A 27861-nucleotide genomic window follows, 5' to 3' on the forward strand; every position below is an offset into this window, starting at 1 on the left:
TATTGTCGCCTGGTCATTGCTCTTCTTCTGTAAGCAATGTGCACAGATGCAAATGTGGAAGTGAAACAGTTTTTCCAGTGTGTCTCTGCATGTATACCAAGCATGTCATTTTAGAAATGTGTGTTTATTTCAAATCAGTTTTTAAAATACGAGTTTATTTAGGTGTATATCATGTGAATCTCTTAAGGATTAGTGTTTACATGAAAGAGTGTTTCAGTGCAACTTTAAAGTTGGGGCAATATTTACCTAAGCCCTTCTTAGAGTAAACCCACTACTCTGATGAACCTGTTTGTCATTTCCATTAACTTCAATGGGTCTACTCTGAGTGTGACTAATGTTGAAGACCACCCACTGACTTATTATTATTATTTAAAACAAAAACCTGCCACTAAAATGGTGCTATGCACATTTAAAACCACACATCTTCCAAGTAGCTAGGGTGATCTACTCATGCAGTGTCGGGTGTCAGATTTTCACAGTTCCCCAAAGAGAAGGGGTTGGTGCTGCTGCCATGCCGCCAGAGCACAATTTCTGTTCTCATCCTGAAGCAAAGTTCTTAACCCGAGGTACTATTTCTGGGTTAGAGGAGTCTGTAACCTGAGCGTATGTAACCTGAAGCATATGTAACCCGAGGTCCCACTGTATCTACAGAAAGTTAGCTGGAACTGAGAAAGCTATGGTTGCATTATACATGAAACCACCTGTTGAATAGAATATTAAGCCACAAGCCAGCTGCTCTGAAAAGAAATGCCACTTTTTTTATTAGCAGAGAGAGAGAGAGATGCAGAAAATGCTGGTTTCAAAATATGACCAGAAATGCCACAGTGAAGGTAAGCTATTCTTATTCAAAACACCAAATGCATAGATCGGCAGAGGGCTGAGGCTGAAAGAGTACAAACCCTGAAGCGTTCTTGTTAGATATGACAGGAGAAGAAATTTCAAAGGTAGATAAGAGACTGTTTATGTATGCCACGATGGCAGCTAGGACTTTACTGGTCCCAAAATGGAAAGAACAAGAATTACCAATGATAGAAGAATGGCAGACTAAGATGATGGACTATGCAGAACAAGCAAAGTTGATGGTAAAAATCTGAAACCAGAGCAACCAAACGTTCCAGAGTGACTGGAGTAAATTTATACAATATATAGACAATCATTGTAAACATCTAAAGACACTGGCAGAACTGAGATTAATCTTGTATCGTCAGACAGATGGACCTATCTACTGATGTTTAAAGTTTAAAATATCTAAGGGAAAAGGTAGAATGGAGATGATACAAATGTGTGTGAATATGAAATAGATATTGAAAAACCAGGCAATGGGATGGAGGGAAGTCGAGAAGCTCTGTGCAGCTATTAATATACTAAATAAATATGTTATATCTATGTTAAAAATAAATAAAATTTTTTTTAAATAAATAAAACTTGCTCCTTGTTACTTTGAAGAATAAAAAATATGTAATCCCATATGAAGCAATTTTAAAATATATAAACTGAAAGAAATGCCTGTTTAATTGCAGAAATAAGGTAAACGATCCATAAATATACATTTCTCTGATTATGCAGTCTTTTATTTATATATTTAATTAAACAATGCATATACTGCTTAATTACAATAGTCTTTCAACAATTTGCAGGACAAAAAACAAACAAATGCCAGTTAAAACTAAAAAATCAAAGTTAATCAAGTTAAAAGTCTGTGGGAACAAAAAAGGCACTGGAATCGCAGTGTGGGAGGGAGAGAGGCTAGTTGAATAGTAAAGCGTTGGCAGAACTATAAATACTGTTGGTCTGTTAAGGCTGGAGTTCTCCAGGCCAGGCAAATTCATAGGGAAACCATTGAGGAAAACAGATAAAAAGTGGTTTCCAAACTATGAGCTTTTAGTGTGACCCAGTCATGCTTCCACCCTATGATACATGCAAGTGTAACTGACCATTTTATGCTTCAGCACCTGTAGCTGCTGCTTTTTCTGTATACATCCTGGCAGTGGCGGACTTTGGGCTCTCAACTTTCAGTGGCGCCCTGTGTGAGACAAATGGGGGGGGGGAGCTCTTCTTGCGCTCTATTCTGCAGCATTTTTGTGGCACCCCTTGCAATTCAGCATACCCTAAAACTGCCTCTGGTCCTAGAATATACTGTTGAACCTGTGAGTGTGGTGTAACTAAGCATACAATTTCAGCACTGGGTCTTCGATCCTACCACCACCACCACAACGTCTTAAAGAAAAATGCAACATTTTCATTGTAGGGCAACATTTAAAACCAATTAAATACAAGCCACCAGCCAAGGAAGGTATTACTGAATGTATATGAAATCAAAGAGGCATGGTAATAGGACTCAGTTGCTTGAATTTGGGACGGGGAGCTGTTTTTAGCCTGAGGGTTGCATTCTCTCATGGAACCACAAACCAGAGATAGCTGGGGTCATAGGCAAAAGCAGAAGGAGCAATGGATGCGACTCCTACCTTTGAACAATGGGATACATTCCAGCCACATAGAAGAGGTTTCTGCACCCCTGTTTGGATTGTGCATATATGTCCATTCCCTAGCCTAGCGTCTGGCTTCCTTGAAATGTGGTACATATTTGCTGCATATCTTCCATACTGCCCAACAACCAGCCGTTCATCCTGTACCTCAGCTCTCCTGCATTCTGGAGTCTGTGATGGATTTTCTGTTGCCTGACATGTCTGGGTTCTTCTGAAGAGCTCCTTTCAGTTTTCCATGGGTGGCTGCCAGCAGAGCCCTCTTGAAATTGCTGGACAGAAAAAAGAAAATAATGGGGTCGAAGCAGCAGTTGAGGGCTGAGATGCAAAGGACAACTTCATTGGCAAAGTGGAGGGCCTGAACACTCTCTGCAGCAGAAAAGACTCCTACCTGGGCAAAGATGTAAGGCACTCGGACCACGTGGTAGGGGGCAAAGCATATTGTGAAGACAAGCAGGACCACAGAGATCTTCAGAGTGGCTCTGCTGCTAACCCGCTTACTTTTCCTTAAGGATGCTGTGTGGAGCTTAAGAGAGATTTTGCAGTAAGAGTAAAGGAAAAACAGCAACAGGAAGAAGAAAAGGAGCACTGCTGTCATGTTGAGCACTGCTGCCAGAGCTCCTCTCTTCTTGAAGTGGAAGCATTTGTGGCTGCAGGGGTCGTTGCTGTTGCCCGTGTTGAAAAAGTATGGCAGCATTATGGCAATGCAGAGCAGCCATACCACTCTGGAGGCAGAAGTGCTGTGAGGTACTTTGTGGATCCGGAACTGCTGGAGGGGCCAGATGATCTTCAGGTAGCGGTCCAGGCAGATCAGGCTGAGGAGCAGGATGCTGATGTACATGGTGATATAGAAGACTGTGCCAACCACTTCGCACAGGAGGGGAGGGCCACTCTCATTTTGATAAGCAGCCCGGAAGGGCAGGCAGAGGGCAAGCAAGAGGTCTGAGATGGCAAGGTTCTTCATGTACACCGTGATGGAGTTTGTCTTCTGTGTGCCAAACTGGAACACCCAGAGGGCCAGTATGTTGCTGAAGAAACCAAATGTGGAGATGACTGAGTACATCACAGGCAGAGTCCCTGCAAGAAAGCCATCTTGGATTTCACAAGTTGATCCATTAGAATCATTCCTTGAGAGATGGTCATTAGGGGAAAGGAAATTCATAGTTCTGCAAAAGAAAAGGGGGGTGGGACCAAGGTGCAGATGATTAGCTGATTCCACAAACAACTTGGTCCATCTTTGCTTTAGCTGCAAACATCTCTGGTAACTTATCAGGCATGTTGCTGATTCATATCTGCCTATTATGCAGTGAAAGGCATTGCGGTAGTTTGTTGAGCCAGTTTGGCTCAACCAGATGGATCTCATAGGTGGAAATTGCATATCTGATTGCTGTACTAGATGCCAATTTTGTAAAGAAACCTGACAGTGCAGTCATGTTATTTTAAATCATTTTTAGTCCACCTGACTTTTAGCTAATCATTTAAATTTTGACAAAACCTCAGTATGTGTTTTGTTTAAGAAGTTAAAGGAAATCTAAAACTCACAATTAAATGTTTTAAGTGCTATGTTTTAACACACTAGAACCAAAGTTGCACAGAATGAATGCATCTGTGCATAACTAGTGTTTCATGTGCACTTACTTTGTCCTGTGATTTATTCTGTTTGTCCCATGATTTCTAGTCATGCGTCCAAGAGGGGTTTTCTTTGTCCCATTGCTTTCCCCATGAAAACTCACCGTTTCACTGCTGAATCAGAACATCAATCCACAGAAAACCCAATAGACATTTGTTCCAATTCAACAGTAAACAGCAGATATTCCTGGGGAAAGTGACAGAACCAAAACAAAAACAAAAGACCAGGGGCACTGCATGAGCTGCTGGTAGGCGCATGCATGCCCTGGGGACAGGCTGTGGAGGGTGAACGGAGCCTGTGTCAAGCCCTCATATCCAACATGCTGCTCACCTGGGCCAAGTGGGGCCACGCTGCACCCCTGTGCACCAGCAGCCCTTAGCAGGCACAAAGGGAACACTCACACTGCCCTGCCAGTGCTGCACCACTTTGTGATACTGCAGCGCTATGTGGAGGAGGATGCAACAGGCATGCACCCTTCCTGTTGTGTCCTCTTCACACAGCCCTGTAGCACAGGGCTGGCAGGGCAGAAGGAGCAAGATGCACTCTCCCAATGCACCCGGGATCCACTGCCCCTCTGACCTCCCCACGTGGCACCACTTTCTCAGAACCCCGACTATTTAATCACATTATTTAATGATGAACAGTGCCGGATTTATGTATAAGCTAAACAAGCTATAGCTTAAGGCCCCACTGTCTTGGGGGCCCCAAAAACATTTAAAGAAAAAAATTGGAGTACATTTCCAAAATATAAGATAAAGAACAAATAAAATAAAAACCTTCATACAGCAACAGTGTTTTATGTTGTGTAGACTCCCATGATGTAAGTAATGGGCCCCACCTGCTAGCCTGCTCCCTAAAATATCACTTCTTAATTGTAATTTCAGGTCAACAATTACTTTGATAAAATACATATTTTGTTATGTGGAAATGGCTTTAGGTACCTACTAGGTCCATAAATTACCATATAGCATATATTCAACACAAAAAACAGCGACAATTTGTTGCTGACAAAGGACAGCTGGACATATAAAGGGCCCCATTACCTTCAGTAGCTTAGGGCTTCATTAAACCTAAAACCGGCCCTGATGATGAACCTACTGTTTCAGAGTGTCTAATGTCTGTGGACAGAGATTTGCCAGCAGAAACTTCCAAACTGACAAGCAAACCCAGAATTGGTTCTTTATTTGTATATCTCTGCCAATATATGGGAGTGGGCAAGAGCTCAGTGGTACAGCATCTGCTTTGGATGCAGAAGGCCCCTGGTTCAATGCCCTGCTTCTCCAGGCTGGAAGGGACCCCTACTTTGAAACCGTGAAGAGCCACTACTGGTTAGTTTGAACAACTCTGAGCTAGATGGAAAAATTGTCTGACTTCATATAAGGCACCTTCATGTGTTCCTATGGTAGGAGCAAAACATGCCATTACGAAGCACATTTTTATCTTAGAAGAAGGTTTTGCAATTTCCTTTAAATACCAGCATCTTTGGTTATCTTAACTATTAATGTTTGTAAGCAAAAGCTACCCCCCATTTCTATACCATCTCTCATTTTTCAGTTTTATTTACAATCTGAAAAACAAAAATATTTGCTTTTTATTTACAAAAATCCACAAAGACAAAAACAATAAACAAGAAAACAACACTATCCAGGACAGAAGCGAAAAAATACCCAAGAGTTTCAGAAATCAGACATATTGAAATCATAAAGCTCCAAGTAATATGAAGGTTATCAAATACCATACCTATGCCTGGTTTTCCAGCTTATAGCTTAAACTAACCATTCTAGGCTTAAAAACAAACCAACAACTTTTGCCTACCTTTGCAGCTTCAGCTTCTTTCACACGTCCCAGCTCTTTTAAAAAGTCCAACCAGCTCGTGACAGAATTTCATGTAGTGTCTCTGCCTCTTTCACCTCTAATGTCAAGATGCTATACTGTCAGCAAAGAGATGGAAGTGGTTTGGTATGTGGGAGGGTTTTTAATATATATAAAAAGAGCAATTCTACAAAAATCAGCCCACATCTAACAGTGTCTGAGCCTGCTGCAGAAAGAGCAGAAGTGAAAGAGTGTGTTTGTTTGCTTGCTTGCTTTTCAGCAAAGGGAAACAGAAGCAATTTGATGGAGAGGGGGTAGGGAGTGGACACTTGGGCTTAGGATGAGAGGTGATGGTGTTTCCCTTGTGCGCTTTGTATACCGTATGTGTGTCTTGGGGTGAGATACATATGCATCTGAGCATGCAATTATCAGAATTCCTTCTGTTTTCAATGTTAAAAGCTGTAAGTTTCATTGCTTACATAGCTACAAACATATACAAGAGGCTTGGAGAAACCTCAATTTTTACAAAGTGCAAAAAAAAAAAAAAACCCCAACCCCCCCCACAACCTACCCATTGGGAGACCTCAAAAACAGCCCAGTGAGGCTTCAGAATTCTTACTATCTGATGTGGGATTTAGGGACAGGGGGGAGTGGAGTTGCTAGGGTGGATGTTGTGTTGGTTGTAGTCTAGTCTTTCCTTGGTAAAAAATGTAACTGGCCTATTTAAAGGGTAGCACATTTGGCCTTTTGAAATCATACAATGAAAACAAAATGTAATTTTAATAAAGCAACCTCTTAGCAACCACCTTTATATTAGTTGTTCATTTTAGCTGTCTCTACACTAATACACAGAGTACAGGAAACAAGCAAGAGGAACTTGAGCTCTTAATATAGGGTGGCAAATATGACCTAATAGTCATTACTGAATCCTGGTGAGATGAGACTTAAGACTGGAATATAGAAACTGGTGCCTCCCCCCACCACCAGCTGGAGCTCTCCAGAATTCAGCTCTGGCACCTCTCAGATGGGCGCCATTGCCATTCTCAGAGAACAAGGGAGTTCACGGTGAGCTCCAGCATCCCTTTTTCTAGAAAAACAGCACTGGGTACAACCTATTCAAAAGGGATAGACCAAATAGGAAAGGAGTAGGAATAGCATTATATATAAAGGATGTGCATGTTTGTAAAGAGATCCATGACCTGGACCATGGAAAGCAGACTCAAAGTCTATGAGTAAAAATGGTAGGAGTAAGAAGCAACAGCGATCTTACTATGACTGTTGGCTATAGATCTCCAAGCCAGACTGAGGACTTGGATGATGCCTTCCTAGAGCACCTTACCAAACATTCAGAAAGGAGAGAGGTAGTCATGGAAGACTTCAGCTACCCCAATATCTGCTGGAACTCAAACTCTGCCAAGAATGCAAGGTCCAACAAATTCCTCAATTGCTTCACTAACAATTTCATTTCCCAGAAGGTGGAAGAAGCAACAAGGGGATCCTCACCAACAGGGAGGAACTGATTGACAAAGTGAAAGTACTGGGGAGCTTGGGAGGAAGTAATCATTTCCTCTTGGGTTTCATTGTAAGCAGGCAATTAAGAAGGCTGATTTCAAAAAGCTTAAGGAACTACTGAGTGAAATCCCATGTATTTTTTTTGCACTTTTTTCTCCTTCTTTGTTCTTTCATCACTTTATTTTCTATAACAAATTATTTTAGTGAAATGGTGTGTGTGTAACACCTAAAGAAACCAGCGTGGCTGCATAAGTAGCTCCCAGATGAGCTGAAATGTAAGAGATGGAAGCTGGGGTGACAACTTGAATAAAATATTGTTGGGCCAGGTAACCCACCTTGCACACCATTTGAATGGGAATGCCCACCCACTTTGTGGGGGCTCAGCCCCCTCAAATATTATATTGTGGGGGCCAAAGCCCCCATAACCCCTAGGAGTTGGCTCTTACGGATGGAAGAAAAGAGAAATCATGAAAGAAAAATATACACAAGCAGCCAACAGTTGCAGGGAGAAGGTTCAGGTGAGCCAAAACACAGAATGAGCTATTCAATGCTATTCAATGACAGAGAGAAGGCAGAATTGTTGGACCCCTACTTTGCGTCTTCCCCCAAAAAGAATGAGCCACAAGCTTCATGGATCAGGGGAATACTGTGGACATAGTATCATAGAATTGTAGAGTTGGAAGGGACCCTAAGACTCATTTAGTCCAACCCCCTGCAGTGTATCTTGTATATTTATTTCAGTAAGCCTTTTGACAAATGATATTTTTGCAGAGAAGCTGGTAAAATGTGGGCTGGCTGAGGTTAACTCCCTGACCCCCGCAGTGGTTTGAAGTAGAGCTCTTGCTTAAAATATAATATTGGTGTGAGTGGTGCAGCGCTAGAATAATTGTCAGAATCTACTTTTGGCACAGTTTGTGGTTTGTGTTTGTTTTTAAGCCATGTATTAGATGGAACTTAAATTGCTTGAATTGCATGGTATTATATGTTATATGGACGTTTCAATTTGTATAAAAGTTAGAAGGGCAGGCCTACAGAAGGGCAGGGCGAGGTTGGCTGTGTACCCTCCTGGCCTGTTCTCCCATCCAGCAAGTGGGTGTGTTTTTGTATAGCTTCAGCTGTTGACTGCATATTGTTAGGCTGTAGAGAGGAATCTGATGTATCCCAAGTTAACCATTGGTTCATTTAGGCAGATTAGGGGTGACTCTCCAGGGCTGGAGGCAGGGGATTCAACGTGATACTTCCTGCATGCAAGGTCGGAGCTCTGCTACTGAGCTACAGCCCTTCCCCCATTAAAGCACCCAGTATTCCCCCATTAAAGCACCCAGAGCCAGGGCTTTTTTGGCTGTGGCTCCAATCTGGTTGAACGCTCTGTCACAAGAGCTCTTTCTCTTTTCTAAAGCTCTTACTCACTTGCATATATTGGAACCAGTCTGTAAATATTTTTTCCTGTTTCTTACCTCTTTTTCAATCATACCAAATCTTACTTAAAGTCTAGGAGGTCTTTGTATGTTCCCTGGACTTTGTCCATATTTAGCCTTTTTACTGCCACTGCTTCCATAGGCGATACCCAGCCTGGGTCTTTCTTTCTAAAAGGTCCTTATATCTTGCCCAAACATTGTACAGACTTTTCCTTTTTAAAATAATAATATATTATTTATTTTTTTCAGATTTTGAAATTTATGAACAATTATCAAACAACCAACATAGAAAGAGAATTCTGAAGAATCTTCTGGACTTCGCTCTTCCCCTTTGTGGGTCCTTATATTAACCTTTTCCTCCTGCATATTGTCCATTAATCCAAATCTATTAAATTTCCATTCTAACCAAAATTCAACATTAAACTACAAGTGTTATTCCAATTCTACTAATAATTTTAATTATTTGCAGTGGCTTTTAAGATAATTTATATATTTTCCCCATTCCTTACTAAAATTTTAGTCTTCCTGATTTCTGATTATTCCAGCCATTTTTGCCATTTCAGCATAGTCCATCAACTTAATCTGCCATTTTTCTTCAACCTTTCCTAATCACATGGTTGGAAAAAAAAAATTGTGGGCTTTGGTTTTATCATAATATAGATAACCATGCCCTCCAAACACCAGATCAAACTCTTCTAGATCGAAAATGGCTTCATCCTTCACACTTCCTCATAGTACATTTTTTTTGCATCTATTAATATTTTAAATGTAAAATCAAGCCTGTACTTTCCAGTGAAAGATCAATGGAGCCAGAGTTCACCAGGCATGGGTAGACCTCTGGGAACAAGCTGTGAAACCATTCGTTTATCACGTCCTTGACGTTGATGTCTGAGCTCAGGATGCGCAATGAGATGTCCACAAAAATATCCCCCACAGATATAAAAGGAGTTGGTGTAGTTTCTTGTATGTTGCTCTATAATTTCAAAGGCTTCTGGAAAAATTAAAGAAAGAAGTAGGGGTCGGTAAACCATGTTTCCAGAAAGCAGAAGCAGGGGGGAGAGAATGAGGGTCTTCTTCTAAGAGGTGTGTTTCGACTATGAATTCGACAGCAGATCGAAAGCAACCTCGAAGAAGTGTGTAATTCTCCCAAATGAGAAACATTTCAACACTACCCAGCCCACCCAACTATCTTCTTTCCCTAGACAGAAGCAAAATCAGACCATTACTGAACCTTGTTTGGGGGATAGACGACCCTTCCTTCTCCAGTGAACAGTTATATATGCCAGTATGCTCCAACACAAATGACGTAACAGCTATGTGGCTTGGCTTTGTCATTTCTGTTTTGGTTGACCACATTTTTTATAATGTTGCTGTTAAATATGCTGAATCTTCTCTAGTTAACATACATTTTTAAAAATTTTGTTGTTTTTATTCAACAGAAATGCTGTTATCTATCTAGGTTGTTTTTATATAATCCTGACATAGTTACACTGCTAGAGCCAGATCATTCATAAGCTGCCATCACCTCTTTCCTTTCATCAACATGCTGTCATGACCTTTGGTTTGTGGTCCACCTGCACCCCTGTCTGGATAGATATAGCCTTACTACTGTTGTCTATGCTCTAGTAACCTGTAGGACAGATTACTGCAATGCTTTATACATAGGGCTGCCTCTGAAGACACTTCAGCTGGTGGAGAATTCGGTGGCCTGGTTTCTCACCAGGACAATACAGTTTGAGCATATTACATTGATCCTGGCCTGACAGCACTGGCTGCCAATTAGCTTCTGGGCCCAATTCAAAGTGCTGGTTTTGACCTGTAAGGCCTTAATTGGCTCAGGGCCGCAATACTTCAAGGACTGCCTCTTTCCATATAAATCTACCTCGACCCTGCGATAAGCTTCTGAGGCTCTTTCTTTGTGTGTCTCCTCCTCAAGAGGTCTGGAGGGTGGCAACACAATAAAGGGCCTTTTCTGAAGTGGCTCCCCATTTGTGGAATGCTCTCCACGATCTTTCCCCAACCCACCCAGCCCAAATCCCACACTTTCCCCCAACCTGACCCACCCAAACTGCAAGACCTTTACCCACCCCACCCCAACTCTGTGATGCTTCTCCCACCCACCCCACCTGAACTCCACGCTCTTTCCCCAACTCACCCTGCCCAATCGCCACAATCTTTATCCCACCCACCCTGCCTGAGCTCTGTCCTCTTTCTCACCCTACTTGCCCAATCTTCATGCCACAGTTGCCCCCGCCCGCCCCACTTGCCTTTGCCAGCTGTCTTTCCTCCGCCACTGTGGCAGCAATGGCTAGACTTCGGCCATATGTCTTCTTGCAGCCTACTCGGACTTGCTGCAGCTGCAGGAAGTGGTGCACCCACTTTGGAAGTGTGCTTCAAAGAAGTGCTGAGCCCATTTCTGGGAGCATGGCAGAGGCCATGACAGTGGAGGAAAAGGCCATGGAGGAGGTGGCAGTTGTGGCAGAGCAGGACATCCAGAATTTCATACAGAAGGGCTTCTGTGAACCCAGGATGTCCCGGCCAAAGTGGGACACTTGGGTGGTGTGGAAGCTCTGAAAATCTGCACCAATCCTCATATATAAGAGTAGATCTCTGTTGCATTCTGCTTGTGGCATTGAAGCTTACAGCCCTACTTAACTGAAGCTGCAGAGGAAAACTGCAGTGTAGCAAGGGACAACAACTAAGGGATAGGTAGATGCTGGATGGCGGCATTTTTTCATCTCCACCAAGCTAAGCAGTTGGCTCCTTACCTCTCTCGCCTTGACCTAGCCACTGTGATCCATGCGACGGTCACCTCCAGACTGGATTATTGTAACTCGCTCTACGTGGGGCTGCCCTTGAGACTGACCCAGAAACTCCAGAGGGTGCAGAATGCCGCAGCGAGACTCCTTACAGGGTCCTCACTGCGAGATCACATTCATCCGGTGCTATACCAGCTGCACTGGCTCCCGGTGGAGTACAGGATCAGGTTTAAGGTGCTGGTTTTAACCTTTAAAGCCCTATACGGCCTAGGACCCTCGTACCTACGGGACCGCCTCTCCTGGTATGCCCCACAGAGAAACCTACGCTCGTCAAATAAAAACATCCTGAAGGTCCCAGGCCTCAGAGAGGTTAGGCTGGCCTCAACTAGAGCCAGGGCTTTCTCGGCTGCGGCTCCAATCTGGTGGAACGCTCTGTCACAAGAGACTAGGGCCCTGCGGGACCTGACATCTTTCCGCAGAGCCTGCAAGACAGAGTTGTTCCACCAGGCCTTTGGTCAGGGCCCAGCCTGACTCCCTCCTCTGGCAACCTGCACAGAATTTTGCTTAACGGTTGCCATTAATTTGACTTTAATTAATTTTTATAATGGAATGTTTTTAGAATGTTTGATTATTTGATTGTTTGATTATTTAATTGTTAGCCGCCCTGAGCCCGGCTTCGGCTGGGGAGGGCGGGGTATAAATAAAAATTATTATTATTATTATTATTATTATTATTATGGAGACGACAAGGAACAAAGGGGCTCATGGAACAGCTTCACAGGGCTTAAGGAGAGATCTGAGATCTGTAAGGTGGAGATGGCAAGGTAAAATGTTCATGCAGGCTTTCCTGGAAAGGCCAATCCAGTTAACTAGGTGTATTAAGCTGATTTGTGATGCAGTGCAGAGAGAAGAAATATCATGGTGCAGCAGCACAACTGGACACCTTCATCTGTCCCAGCTGCAACAAAGCATGTCTCTCTCATATTGGTCTCTGCAGCCATAGCAGGTGCTGCAATTTATCCAACAGTTCGAGTTTGTCCCCAAAGGCCCCCTCCACTATTGTCTCCTGAGAAAGACAGATGCCAGAAGATGTGTTTTGTACTTGTTTCTGAATGTAATTGTATTGTCCACTTTATGCTCTTCAGCCACGTGCTGCTGCTGCTTCTTCTTCTTCTTCTTCTTCTTCTTCTTCTTCTTCTTCTTCGTAGTACTAGTAATGTTGGAGGTATAGACATTTTTGCAAATAAATAAAACTAAGTCTTCAACTGGGAAAAGGTGACAGGAAGCAATGGCTGATGACTGAAAATGATAAAGACACTCCAAAGGCAAAACAATAGAGATTTTCATCAAGGTCATGGGAAACTATAGCCTACAGAGCCACAAACCAGTTTGGCTCCAAGAGACTTTCAACTTGCAGCACAGAAATATGCTCTGATCTCCCAAGTCCTGTTCACAGCATTGGGTGACTTGTGTGTTAAACTGGAGCACATTCATGACAGGAACCATCTCTTCTTTATCTGGATTCAGCAAAACACATCCACCACTGAACAACCGTGTGGTTCTTTGATCTTGTGGTGTTCTGCTTTGTCACACTTCCCTTTGCAAGAGCTGCCAGAAGTGGACTTGGGGCTTCCATAGGCATCTTTGGAGCAAGTCTTGACTCCTGAGGGCAGCCTTCACTCTGGGGAAATGAAACAAGATGCTCTGCACCTCAGCCTCTCCACACATGAAGAATTGGACCAACACCACAAATCTTGCGAGGCAAGCCACTATTGGTGGTCCAAAGTTGCTGTTGCACCTCAGTGCCTTGCATCTGCTTGGGGCTGTCAGTTTCTTGGATTTGCATAAATTCATCCTGCCTGCACAAAAAGCACTGGAAACCAAAGAGGCTGAAAGCATCCAAGACGATTCTCAATATCACACCTTGCCAGAGTTCTACATCACTTTCATCTCGCAGCAGGAGATGTTTCAGCCTGCTGTTTCCAGATTGGACTGTTCTAGTTCTTGCTCAGGGGAAGTTTGTGTGTAGACCATATCTCAAAGCCAGTGGTAAAGATGAACGGCAGTGGCCACAGGAACACCTTAACAGAGGAGACACAGACACCTCCTAGTGGAAATTTAGCTCCAGGTTTAGCTCCTTCAAATTGCAGCCTACTCTCCCATGTCATACACGAAAGCAACATAGTCCCTTGCACATTTCACTTTCAGCTGCAAGGCACATGGTTGGGAATGAGTTGTTCTTAATGAGTACCGGTCCAAATAACTTTTGCTACTGCAGAACATACTATATGGCCCAGTTTCAGCCCCAGGTTGGGATAAGTGCCATGTTCCCAGTAAAAGTACCCACAGGGAGCCTCAGTTTATATCCACCAGATAAAGGAGATCAGGATAGGCAAGGACTTGCTGTAGCCACCAGTTAATAAACCAGAATACTTGCAACTTGTCTAAAAGCCACAAACACACAGGCATTTGTGGGTGGTGTGGCAATGACATAGATCACTTGCAGAAATCAAGAACAAGGTGTGAACAGGGCTGTCTTCTGAAGCAAAGATCAGGCACCCCTGAGCAGAGGGCATTTTGTAGTGTAGGAAGATGACAACAAACACACAATGCAGACAGCTAAAATTTCCTCAAGGCAGACACCTAAAGGGTGCTAGATGAGAGTGATGCTCTATCAAGTTGCGATCAGATACCACATTAAATTCCATTAGGGACATATGAAGTTGGCTTATGGCAGCTCAGTCTATTTGCCCATCCAAGTCCCATAATGTCTATTTTGGCTGGCAGCAGTTCTCCAGCGTCTTACTGATCAAGACTGTTACAGAAGCGGCATTCAAGTCCTGTTCACAGCATGTGGAAGATTGTGTGTTGGTTGGTTTTTTTAAAAAACTGGAGCACGTCAGTAACAGGAATCATCTCTTCAGCATCTGGAGTCAGCAAAGCACATCCCCCACTGAACAACCATGTGGTTTTTTTGAGGCTGTGGTGCTCTGCTTTGTTGCACTCCCTTTTGCTGGAGCTGCCAGAGGTGGGCTTGGTGCTTCCAGGGGCATCTTTTGAGCAAGTCTTGCTTCTCAAGAAGGCATATTTGCTCCCAGGAACAGCCTTCACTCTGGGGAAATGAAAGAAGATGCTCCATACCTCAGTTTCTCCACACATGAAGAATGCCATTCCCGCCATTTTTTGGAGGGGATGAATTTGCCATACCCCTCCTCCCCTGGAAGAAGAGGAGAGGTGATATTTCCTTAGGGGATGACATTATGGTCTGAGGATTATTTCACCCAATGGGGAGAGGTGATGACAGTATATTTATGCTTGTTCAGTTGCATTTGTTGAATCTGACTAATTATTAGTTTTGGAGATCCTCAAGTTGTTATATTATTCACATTTGGTTGTCTTGACTCTTCTTCATGGTGTGCTTGCTGGCAATTGGGTCATCACCATCAACAGTCCAGTGTTGCTGTTGCACCTCAGTGCCTTGCAGGCAGTAATAGAGAAGAAGCCAGGCACCTCCTTGGGTTAGATTTGAAATGAATCAACCCCCAACCTCTGGATAGCTTGTCAGGTGAATCAGCTACATCTGCCATTGCTATCTCAACAAGGAACAGGAACAGGAACTTTGTCAGTTAGTGGTAAGGAGGATCTGGTGAAACAAACACTGTGCTGCAATTGAAGTACTTCAGTCCTCAATTAATTAGTCTTTGGATTTAGACCATTTAGCAGTTCCAAAAAGCCAGACCAAAATGGGATGGAAGAAAAAGAAACGGGGACTGTGCACTGCTGGCAGGAAAGCAGGGGACAGGAACGGCACACCTAGAGGACCCTGGGGCTTGATGGGGGCAGAGAGTGGCCAAGTCTAGGGCTCAACAGTGAAGCCTCCTACTCATGGACCATCTTGCTCAGATTGTTTACACTCACTTTTCAGCGTCTCTCCAGGGTTTCAGACAGGAATCTCTTCCAGCACTACCTGTAGAAGCCTCCTGGAGATTTCTGAAGACCAGGCCAATGCTCTACCACATTTCCTGAAGGGTGGGCCGAGGCGATAATCATCCCAATTTATAAAAAGGGCCCCACATCAGACCCAGTGTGATGGCCTGGGAATCCGATTCAGAGACTGAACTGGAGGAATCCCAGCCTGCACACGAGTCCCCGCCTCCAGGGCCGGCTGAACTGGGGCAGGGCCTTGATTCTGAAGCGCCCACACCTGTGCCGGATCCTCAGGAGCAGGCACCAGGTGAATCCACTCTGGCTCCCGAGGTTGTTGAGGACACAGCGCCTACAGGTGTGCCTCTCCCAGCCCTGTCAAGGGAAGGTGAGTCTCCCCCTGGGTCCATTTACCCTCCAGCTTCTCCTGAGCTGCAGAGGCTCAGGGCAGAGAGGCGGAGGGAACTGGTTTCTCCCAGGAGGAGTGCTCGCCTTAAGGCCAGGAGAGGCGGGTCTCCTGGGGGCTGGGACCGCCCCTGGCCTCAGAGAAGATAAAAGCCAGTCAGCCCAGTCCCAGGTTGTGGGAGCAACGTCGTTGAAGGGCTGTTTCGGCCAGCACCCAGTCCTATTCCTCCAGAGTTCCTGTCCTTGCCCAGCTCCTCGCTTTGGACCCCGCTTCGCCCGTGGAGGACTGTCTGCTGACCCTCGACCCAGGTCCTGGACCTCGCCCCGCAGTAACTGCCCCCTGGGACCAGCACACCCGGCAAGTTACAGACCTATTAGTCTTTCACCTATACCTAGCAAATTATATGCAAAACACCTCTATATCAAATTAACCAGTTGGATGTACGCTGAGGCTATCTTGGCAGAGGAGAAAGCTGGATTTAGGCAAGGCAGATCTACCATAGATCACTGTTTTGTTTTAGCACATCTTATTGACAAATACGCCAAGAAAACCTGTGGGGTCTTATATGCAGCTTCATTGATTTGAAGGCTGCCTTTGATTCAATTTCAAGAGTAAGACTCTGGGCCAAATTGAATACATCCAGTATAGATAAACGATTATTATTTTTGACTAATACATAAGATCCTCCACAAATGGCCAACTCATAGGCCCAGTACCAGCCACCAAGGGGGTTAAGCAAGGCTGCATTTTAGCCCCAGCTTTATTTAACCTATATATCAATGACATGGTTAAAAGCCTAACATCTCCGGAGTTCCATGCTCCTAAATTGGCCACAAAACCAATCTCAGTGCTCTTATATGCTGATGAGGGAGCTGCGGAGAGGGCGGGCGGGGGAGAGACAGCCAGAGAGGAAGAGAAAAGAAAGGAAGCAACACGAGAGAAGAAAGGGAGGAAAACCAGGATCATGGGGAACCCCCCACTCCCTCTAGGTCGCCATTCGGAGATGGGGCGTAAAGCAAATAGGCAAAGGGTTCTGCCACAGCCCCACCTGGAGGAAGGGTCTTTCTTTCCCCTTTCTCCAACACCTCCCTCCCCCTGTTTTGGTTTATGGAGAAAAAGAAAATGGTCACTCAGGGCAACCAGGAGCCGACAGCCACTCCTGACACAATGGTCCAGCCATTCACAACAATCCCATTCCCACCTCCCCCACAGAATGGGATCCCCACAGAGTATGGCGTACCCCACACTCAGGACTATGCAGGCCAGACCAGCGAGCACAATCTGACAATCTACGGGAGTACACAGGCGCATGGAGAACAGAACATGGCGCCGAGGTAAGACGCGCTTACCGGTGCTCTTCGGATTGCTTTTAATCTTCTTTTAATTCTTTATATTTTATCTTAACTGACCTATATTTTTATCTTAACTGACCCAGTCAGTCTTTGAAGCATTTTATAATTGCTGCAGCTACATGCTATGGAAACTTTCTGAGAGATTTGGCCCTGCTCCAGATTGCTGCAGACTGCTCCTTGTTTCTCTCTTATCAGCGGGTCGGCCTCGGCTGCTAAAAGAGAAGAGAACGCCATTATCCTAATTGGAGAGAGGACTCAGTGGTCTTAACTATCTTATTTGTGTGTTAAATGTTATGTTATTTTAAGAATCGTATAATCCTTGGCCTGAGGAAAGTATGGGTCAGAACAAACGCTTGAGAGACTTTGACGAGCCCCTATCATCCCCTAAACCAAAAATATCAAGGTTGGTGCCACACCGGAATAGAAGAGGGAGTGACAATGCTGAGCATTGCTTTGCAGTGGAAACCCAAAATCGCTTCCAACCTCTAATTGATTTGGAAGCCACGCCAACTTCGACGACTTGGGATTTTTTAAAAGTAAAGCCTGTAAAGGAGAATACGAAAGAAAAACTCTCAACACAGGATGACGGTTTAACATCTGATATGGGGGAGTTCCCCAGTTGTGAGCAGTTACACTTAGTAATTAAGACCCTTCACTGTATCTTCAAAAGGCTGGATGAGGTATCTTCACAATTATCCAATATCCTGCTGAAAGTCGAAAAACTTGAATCAATAACACAATCTTCAGTTCGTGAGGTCAAAAACTTATTGCCTCACCCCAATTCAGATAAAAGAAAGGAGACTAAAATTAAATATATCTTAAATTCCCAATTGAATAATCAGATACTAACTCTGCAACCCAAGAAAAGTTGCCTTTCTGTCAGGTCGGAAATAGGAAGATGGTCATCGCTAGAAGGGGCTAAAGACTGTTTAAGCAAACTTTTAAAAATTAAGAAACACCAGATTGACCTTTATGCGGTGATGCCCTGTTCCGACAGACCAACTTCTTGAAGGTGATACTTGCGTTCCACTCTGAAAAGATACCATCTATTATTGTTAGGCGGAAAACGCTTTTGTCCATGGCCGATATCGTAGCAACGAGGGTTTTTGCAGATAGCAAGATCAAACCCTTTCTAAATAGGTGTCCTGGCGGTGAGGGCATTAGGACAAGAGACTCTGCCTTACTTCAAAATACTGCCAGGCCCCACTGCGATGATTCTGCAGCGTGCCATTCTCGACCAATCTCTATACCCTCTCAAACAGCCATATATGAGGACGGAAACCTGCAGACTGTCCTTGATGAAAGGGAACTTATTGATTCGTTCAGAGCCCTCCCTCCGAAAGAACAGTCAGTGATGATGCAAAGATTTGACACGCTTAAATCGCAGCTTTTGCAAGTCCAACACAGAGGGGAAGATACTAATGATGCTTCAAACAACCCCACTTGGGTTCACCGGCCAGAAGTGGTCGACCTTCTTCAGCTCAGCCCCACTTTGAAAGCAAAAACCATCTTGCAAGACTCAAATCTTCAAGTTGTTTCTGCCCCCAGTGCGACCAGGCTCTGCCATCCTCATTTAACCTTCATCTACATCCACCGGCCAATACACCTAAGGACGAAACTCTGATCTCCCTGCCTGATTCAAATCCTTCTTTAACTCACTCATCTATGCCAGAGCTAGAATCTTCTCCAGTTTCGACCAGTTATAGAAGTAGTCCACAAGTGATGCCCCTGAGAGTCTTCTATAATTACCGCCCCCGTGATGTCCTTCAACTACCTTCTTTAAAGGAAAATGTGAATGTCACACTTCGGGACCCGTCGTCGGAAACGATTGAAGAACCGATGGGACGCATCAATAAAATCATCCTAATGCCTGATGATAAATCTGCTAGAGGGTCTCCTCCGACGGACTTAATTTCTCCCTCTCTGGGTATTTCTCTGTCAAGTTGTACAAAGAATCTCGAAATGAAGAGACATCCTGTTCAGGGATCTACTTCTAGTAGATCATCCCAGGTGTTCCAACAGTCAAACCAAATTGTTAAAATTTTTAATTTGGAGGGTTCCTCACAGTTACCATCTTCCCAATGTAAAATAACTGATTTTTTTGTTATATCCTCCGGCTCTCCCAGAGAGTCTGCCCCTCCTTCGCTTTGACTGCTAGCAGTCCTAAGTTGGAATATTGCTGGCTGGAAAAGGAAAAGATTAGATCCCGAATTTATGTCCTATATAAACTCTTTTCAGATAATCCTTTTGCAAGAAACATGGGAAGAAGATAAAATAGATATAAATGGCTTTGAACTGATATCACTTCCAGCTAGTCCCTCCCAAAAAGGTGGCCGGTCCAGAGGTGGTCTTGCAATCGCCATATCGCTTAAAATGAGCGCTAAACTCTCGCTAGTTCAGACTTTTCCTCCTTTTGCCTTTGCAGGTCTGATTTCAAGCGGAAAATTCTCCCTATTAATCACCAATGTTTATCTTCCTCCAGGTGGTCTTATATCGGACCTCCATTATAGATGGGATTCTCTGGAAGATCATTTATTGGCATGTTATGCTATGTACCCTAATATTCCATCGATAATGGGTGGTGACTTTAATGCACGTACAGCCGCCAATTGGGATGGGATAATCAAGGCCAAGTGGTGGGTACGTCCCCCCTATCCAAAATCTGATTTAATCTCTTTTACATCAAGAAGATCTAAGGACATCAGAGTGAATGAGGCGGGAGTCCTTCTTTATCAATTGGCCATTCGTATGAATTTGAACATTTTGAATGGCAATTGCCCTCCGGACATGCCAGGTGAATTCACTCATTTGGGCACAACATCAAATAGTGTCCTAGACTACCTTCTAGTTTCAGAAGACCTATTCTCAAACTTCTTTTACTTTAAAGTAGACAATGTACAACTCAGTGACCACCTACCTCTAGCAGCCAAGCTAATGATTGACTGGCACCCGGTTAGCGGTTCACATCCAATTCATGTAGGTTTAAATGCCGCAGCTCAAGTAAGAAGCATTAAATGGTCTATGAAACAGGCCCCAAAATACGCAGAATTCTTCCAGAGGAATATCTCCGAACCCCTTATTGTTTCAGTGGCGGAGTTGTCTGAACCAAATAGGATATTGGAGTGGTTCTCTCACCTCTCAGCAGATTTAACTAGCTTCTTTACGATGCCGACTCACCTGGTTAACCGAGATCAACCCAGGTGCGGTGCACCTTGGTTTGATTCCAAATGTAAGCAAGCTAGACTCTCTCTGTGTTGTATCTACAACAGATATAAATCCTCTGGAGCTGAAACTCTTCCCCCAGAGTACTTGCAGGCCAAAATTGCTTACAAAAAGCCAAGGATAAAATTTAAAATATTGACCGATGCAAAAGAAAGAGGGGGCTTTGCCCTGCCAGACCTGAAACTTTATTATGAGGCGGCAGCCTTTTGTTGGTTAAAAGAATGGCTACTTCTTGAAAACACTGACATGTTGGATCTAGAAGGATTTAATAATGTTTTTGGTTGGCATGCATATTTATGGTACGACAAGGTTAAAGTGCATAGAATGTTTAAAATCCACATTGTTAGGAATGCATTGTTCAAAGTTTGGATGAGGTATAAAGATTTGCTTGAAACCAAGACCCCAAGGTGGTTGTCCCCAATGGAAGCAAAAGCACTAAAAAAGCTCAATATGGAGGCAAACTGGCCAAAATATTGGGAGATTTTAGAACAAGATGGAGACAAATTGAAACTACAGAGTTTCGACAAATTAAAAAGTAAAGTCCGAGATTGGCTCCATTATCATCAAATAATGGAAGCATTTAAAATGGATAGAAAAATTGGCTTCCAGGTGGAAAAATCAAAATTGGAGACAGAATTGTTAGAACCCAAAACTAAGATTCTGTCAAGAATGTATAACTTGCTACTAAAATGGAATACACAGGATGAGGAAGTGAAATCAGTGATGATTAAATGGGCACAAGACTTGGGTCATAACATAATGTTTGCTGACTGGGAACGGTTATGGACCACTGGTATAAAATTTACGGCATCTAATGCCCTAAGAGAGAATGTAATGAAAATGATATATAGGTGGTACATGACACCAGTCAAGCTTGCGAAAATTTACCATTTGCCCGATAATAAGTGTTGGAAATGTAAAGAAGTTGAAGGTACATTCTTTCACCTTTGGTGGACGTGCCCTAAGATAAAGGCATTCTGGGAGATGATTTACAATGAGCTGAAAAAAGTGTTTAAATACACATTTCCGAAGAAGCCAGAAGCCTTTCTCTTGGGCATGGTTGGCCAACAGGTGCATAAGAAAGATAGGATTTTTTTTATGTATGCTACAGCAGCAGCAAGAATACTTATTGCACAGTATTGGAATACAGAAGAGTTACCCACTCTGGAAGAATGGCAGATGAAAGTCATCGACTACATGGAATCAGCAGAGATGACCGGCAGGATTAGAGACCAGGGAGAAGAGACGGTGAGGGAAGATTGGAGGAAATTTAAAGACTATTTACAGAAATACTGCAAGATAATGAACACTTGAAGATATCGGACTGAAGGTGACTGGTTTTTAGCAAGAAAGGTGAACAGAAAAAGATCCAAAATTTAGATTGAAGGAAATATAATTATGGGTCATGGATTTAAGATGATGAGAAAGTAGATTATGATAAAGGGAAAGAATTTGCAGACAGAACATTTGATTTGGAATACAGAGTAGGGAGGTTGGGGGAAGTCGCAGAAACAAGTAAATGCAAGGTTATTATGAAGATTTTTTTTTAATTTTCTTTATTTTTATTGTTCATTATTGTTGTTTTTGTGTTTTATGTTTGTGTATTTTTTCTGTGTTATGTGTTGTTTATGCTGTTTTTTTATTGTTTATGTAAAACTCAATAAATATTTATAAAAAACAAAAAAAACAAAATTGCTTACAAACAGGCACAGAAGTCAGCCAAGCATGAATGGCAGCTAAGACATTGGCAAGAACTGATTGCTGCCTCTAAGCTTCGCAGCTCTCGTGGTTTCTGGAATTTAATCAACAAAAGATCGAGGAAATACCCATTGACGGTTATACCAGCCCCGACATGGGAACAATTTCTAAGAAAATATTTCTTCCAGACAGTTATCTCTAACACTCATTCTGATACTCTTTCATGTCACTTGCCCATATGGCCAGATACTGACCCGGAGGAAATAGTTGATTTAATTGTTAAACTGAAAACTGGTAAAGCCCCAGGGCCCGATCTGATCCCGGCGGAAGCTATTAAACAACACCCAGCATGGTGGGCCAAAATTCTTGCAAAAATCTTTGATGCAATTAATGCCACGGGCCAGATACCTAGATCATGGAAGGAGTCCATCATAATTCCTATATAAAAAAAAGGACCACCAGAGGACCCAGGAAACTATCGTAATATCAGTCTATTATCAATCATTGGAAAAATCTATACTCGCTTCCTGCTAACCAGACTAACCAAATGGGCCGAAGATTCCAATCTGATAGGCCATGAACAGGCCGGGCTTAGACCAAATCGTGCTACTATTGACCATGCAAGAATTCTATATCATTTGGCGCGGAAGTATTCTTCCCCCACTCATGGTCTTCTATGTGCCGCTTTTATAGACCTGAAGGCGGCTTTTGACAGTATCTCTAGAGAGCTGCTATGGGGTAAATTGGCAAAGTGGGGCATAGATAAAAGGCTGTTGTGGCTTATGATCAAATTACATGAAGGGACGGCCGCTAGGGTAAGGTTAACACCTGAGGGCGATCTCACAAACTCTGTACCAATAAATAAGGGGGTACGACAAGGGTGCATCCTTGCCCCCTATCTCTTTAACCTCTATATTAGTGACATGAGAACTCCCCTAGTTGAGGCCCAAACCACCATTCATGCACCCAGGCTTGCAGACTATCGCTGCCCCTTACTATTGTACGCGGACGATGCGGTGATCCTCTCATATTCAAGAATTGGTTTGAGGAGGGCCTTTAAGATCTTCGCGTTATATTGCCAAACAAATTTATTTACTATTAACCATTCCAAATCTAAAGTCCTAATTTTTTCCAGGAGTCGTAAATTGTATAGGTGGGAACTCGAGGGGAAGGCAATTGAACAAGTCTACAAATTTCAATATCTAGGAATTTACTTCCAGCATAATATGGGATGGAAAGCGCATATCACATATTTACAAAATAAGGGCAAAGCCCTTATCTACGCTCTATTACGCTTTTTCTTTACAGAGGGGGCTATGCATGTTCCATCTGCCTTAAAAGTTTATAGTGCAAAAGTGGTTGCCACTATGGCCTATGCGGTCCCTTTACGGGGCGCTTTTGTAAACCTCATGCCTCTGGTGACATTGCAAAATCTTTTTCTCAGACGCCTTTTGAAGTTACCCTCCTGTGTAAGCAACTCGGCTATTCGCTTAGAACTTAAGACCCCCTCCTTAGAGATCCTGATGTGGAGACATGCCTTTAATTACTGGCTGTCCCTTTGGCATAAATTGCCCAATTACGATCTTATTCAGTGCCTTTGGAGAGATGAATTTACCAGCCCATGGGCAACAAAAATCCATTCCAAACTATTGTCTTATGGAATCTCTCCTTCCGATATACTAAAATTAGATCTAATTACAGCAAAAAAGGTCATCAAACAAAGATTGGAGGAGGTTGATTTGCAACAAAATCTTACTACAGGCGGAGGTACATGTTCCCCAATAAATCAGGGCATTACATTTATGTCCCAGATACCTCGATATCTGTCTACCTTATCGGTTGCGTCGCATAGATTCGCTTTTGTTAGAGCCAGATTTAATGTGTTCCCCTCAAACGTGTTGAGCAATAGATTTTCTAACGGTAAAACCTCTGTTTTATGCGCATGTGACAACATATCAATAGAATCCCTTTATCATATCTTGTTTAATTGTCCTTTATATTTTGTTCCCCGATCAAGGATTTTGAGTTCAATCATTTTGGAAACTGTTGCTAAACCACCTGAATTACATCTTGCCTATCTACTCCAGGACATTGACTCTTATAGAACATTACAGGTTGTCAGATTCCTGAATTCAGTTCTTTCATATAAAAGACTTCATGGAATGCTGCATGACTATTAAAAATCTAGTAAACTTTATCCACCAGCCTTATACTCAAGGCCACAATATGGTATATCTAGAGATGGTACGTAATGTGAAGGAGATTACGCGTTGAAATATTTTAGTTGATATTTTAGAATGTAAAATGCTATTTTATTTATTGATTGGTTTTATTTTGTGGGCTTATAGCCGAATAAAGTATCTGAATCTGAATGGAGAACAGAACATGAACACAGCCACCACACAGAATGGATCTCTTATGCAGACAGAAGGAGGGGCACAGACGGATGGCCAGCCGTCACAGACATAAAGCAAAGAGAGTACCGGACTTCCGGGTTAGAGCCTCTGGCAATGGCGGATTTCCTCTGATCGGGAGGAATCCGCTCCGTGGAAATCAGGGTCTGGTCGCCACGGTGAAGGCAAAGACCCATTAAAAACCACAGGTGGGAGAAGCCTGTGGACGTGGGATTCGCCTGGCACCTTTTGTGCCTCCCCTACTCACGGGGAAACCTGGTTTCGGGATCCGGAGTGACGTGGGGTGAGCGGCGTGGTGCTTCGAATCGACTGCTTCTTTCACGGAGTGAAGCCGCATTGCTGTTCCTGGAGAGCGCTGACTTTTTCCTGTGGACAATTGGACTTTAAACAACTACTTGTGAGTAGAACGGAAAATTGGATCTTTAAACATCTTAATTTGGCACCGAAACGGGAAGGTATTAAACAGGAAGTCCGCCTTCCTCTTTGTAAATATATCAAAGCAAAGACGCTGCAAACTAAAGTCTTGGAAAAGCCTTTTGTAAAGGATTAAATTTTCATCAGTTAAAATTACTAAACCCCCCTTGGAAACAGGAGAAGAGGGGGGAAATTTTGGATCGTTTAAGCCTGCAGGAGAGAGAGTGAAGAGAGATAAATTACCAACGTTTTGAACGTGGGAACGGGCTGCCAGTAAGATTGACGTTTTGGGAAAGTTCATTGACTGTGAATAAAACGTATGCTGACAGATAGTTAAATAAGAGAAATATATTGTTTCCATTGTTTTCCTCTGCACCTAAAAAGGAGCAAAAGTAGTTGAAAACTGAAAATTAACTTTGTTGCTGGATCTGCTTTTAAAAGGATGGATACAAATAGAAATTGTTTCCTCTAGAGGGAGCTTTTGAAACTGTTGCAGGAGTGGAGCTGGGGAATTTTCCAGCTGCAGAGATTAAAGCATGAGAATCAGAGATTGACCTTGAACAAGAATGTCAACAGAAGAATGTCAACATGCATTTTGCAAGATAAGTGCTTTATTGGAACAGCTTCATGAGAAGACGGATGTGATGATTATTAAAATTGATAATTTGGGACAAAAAACGACTGATTTGGGACAGAAAGTGAATATTTATACAGAAACTATTCAGGAATTGATTCAGCAATCCACTTTGACATGGCAAGTTGCGGAGAAGACGAAGGAAAAACTGCTGTTGAATCTCAAGTAACACAAGTGGAGAGAGCCTCATCTTCACAGAGGCAATTTGATGAATTTAAGCTGATGCCTTCTATGATTGAATTTGAAAGTCAGATTTGGAGGGATGGAGTCCCGCTTGGATTGGAGAAGGAAAGTTGGATAGATCCCCTTATGCAGGGATGTTCTGACCTTTGGGATTTGGATTTGGGTCAGGGGGAGATTGGAATTGTGGAGGCCTTTTGGACTTTAGTTTTGACTATGGAGAATGGGCTGACCTGTCGAGAAGGAACAAAGGCATTGTTAAGTTGAAGTTTCCCCGAGATCTACTCCTCAGTGCCAAAGGAAGGAAATTAAGAACAAGTTCAGCAGATGATAAAGTAAAGTGTATGCATAAATATGAAGAAGATCTGCAGAAGGGACATGGAAAAGAGCTAAGAGCCTTGGACAGAAGATCACCAGGTTGATGGACCATATGGAACTGATAGAAAGGACTGACAGAATCCGAGACCAGGGAGAAGAGTCGGTGGAAGAAGATTGGGGGGGGGAAATTAATTTTTTTTTTAGAGAAATATTGTAAAATTAATGAATGTTAGGAAAATGTTGGAATGAAATTACATGGCTTTAGTAGAAACATTATAAAGAGTTAAGTACAAATAAGTTTTAGGGTTTTGATGGTAAGATAAGGTTAAAATAAATTAAGATAATTAAATGACAGAAATCAGTGAAAGGTGGAAAGGATTTGCTGAAACAATTAATAACTAGAACACAAAAAAGGGAGGTGTGAGGAGGTCGAGGAAATAAGTTAATGAAAGATAATGATAAATCTTGGATGTGTTTTTAATTGTTTTTGTTTTTGTTTGATGTATTGTGTATTTTGTTTTCTTTTTATGTATTGTAATGCATTGATTTGTATTGTTTATTCTTTTTTCTTTTTCTTACTTTTTTCTGTAATCTTTAAACTTTTAATATATATATATATATTTTTTTTTAAAAAAGAGAGTACCGAGAGCAAATCTACTCCAAAGCGGCTGCATGTCTCCAACATTCCCTTCCGCTTTCGGGATCCTGATCTCAGGCAGATGTTTGGGCAATTTGGCAAAATCCTTGATGTAGAGATAATCTTTAATGAACGTGGCTCCAAGGGATTCAGGTTCGTAACTTTCGAGAATAGTGCTGATGCAGACAGGGCCAGGGAGAAATTACATGGCACCGTGGTAGAGGGCCGTAAAATCGAGGTTAATAATGCCACCACCCGTGTGATGACTAATAAGAAGATGGTCACACCGTATGCAAACGGTTGGAAGCTGAGCCCTGTGGTTGGAGCAGTGTATGGCCCTGAATTATATGCAGTTCCAGGCTTCCCTTACCCAACTGCAGCCACCACAGCAGCCGCATTCAGGGGAGCTCATCTGAGGGGCCGAGGGTGGACAGTGTATGGCGCAGTGAGAGCAGTACCTCCAACAGCCATCCCAGCTTACCCTGGTGTGGTTTACCAGGACGGATTTTAGGGTGCTGACCTATATGGCGGATATGCAGCCTACAGATATGCACAGCCTGCTACCGCAACGGCAGCCACTGCTGCTGCAGCCGCTGCAGCGGCTTACAGTGATGGTTATGGCAGGGTGTACCCAGCAGACCCTTACCACGCCCTTGCCCCTGCCGCTAGCTATGGAGTTGGCACTGTGCCAAGTTTATATCGAGGTGGCTACAGCCGATTCGCCCCTTACTGAAGTGACATGAGCCCCCTGCAAGTGGGACAGCCCCCCCCCCAGTTCATGAGGCCTGGCTATTGCAAAATTTACTAGTAGAGGAACTCTATAGCAGGAAGAGGAGGAAAACAAAAGGGGGGAAAAATGAGAAATACTTTTTTATACCTCACTATGTTCTTTGTTCTATGTTCTAACTGCCCGGCTAGCTCAGTCGGTAGAGCATGAGACTCTTAATCTCAGGGTCGTGGGTTCGAGCCCCACGTTGGGCGCACACTTTTGGGACGCGGGTGGCACTGTGGGTAAAAGCCTCAGCGCCTAGGGCTTGCCGATCGAAAG

At 43.3% G+C, this 27861-nt stretch overlaps 1 protein-coding gene and 1 pseudogene across 13 annotated transcripts in view; one reads left to right on the forward strand and one right to left on the reverse strand.

Annotated features, from left to right (window-relative positions):
* Window positions 1-733: 733 nt before the first annotated feature.
* LOC310669839 (putative G-protein coupled receptor 34) overlaps window positions 734-27861 on the reverse strand; it is a 334470-nt gene continuing 307342 nt past the window's right edge. For 10 of the 12 annotated variants that reach the window (XM_083424263.1, XM_083424264.1, XM_083424272.1 and 7 more), the window contains 2 exons: window positions 5929-6044; window positions 734-3649 (listed from right to left, as the gene is read on the reverse strand). In XM_083424263.1, the coding sequence (XP_083280389.1) occupies window positions 2635-3645 (1011 nt within the window). In that variant the 5' untranslated portion in view covers window positions 3646-3649; window positions 5929-6044 and the 3' untranslated portion in view covers window positions 734-2634. The remainder of the gene's footprint in view (window positions 3650-5928; window positions 6045-27861) is intronic. The other 2 variants (XM_083424265.1, XM_083424273.1) reach the window with 1 other exon arrangement.
* On the forward strand, window positions 16601-27660 carry LOC310669854 (RNA binding protein fox-1 homolog 2-like; annotated as a pseudogene). Its single transcript has 3 exons — window positions 16601-17264; window positions 24599-24695; window positions 26815-27660. The product of its transcript is annotated as an RNA binding protein fox-1 homolog 2-like (transcript).

This window comes from Podarcis tiliguerta, assembly GCF_965153285.1.
Source record: "Podarcis tiliguerta genome assembly, chromosome: Z".
Taxonomy (NCBI): Eukaryota; Metazoa; Chordata; class Lepidosauria; order Squamata; family Lacertidae; genus Podarcis; species Podarcis tiliguerta.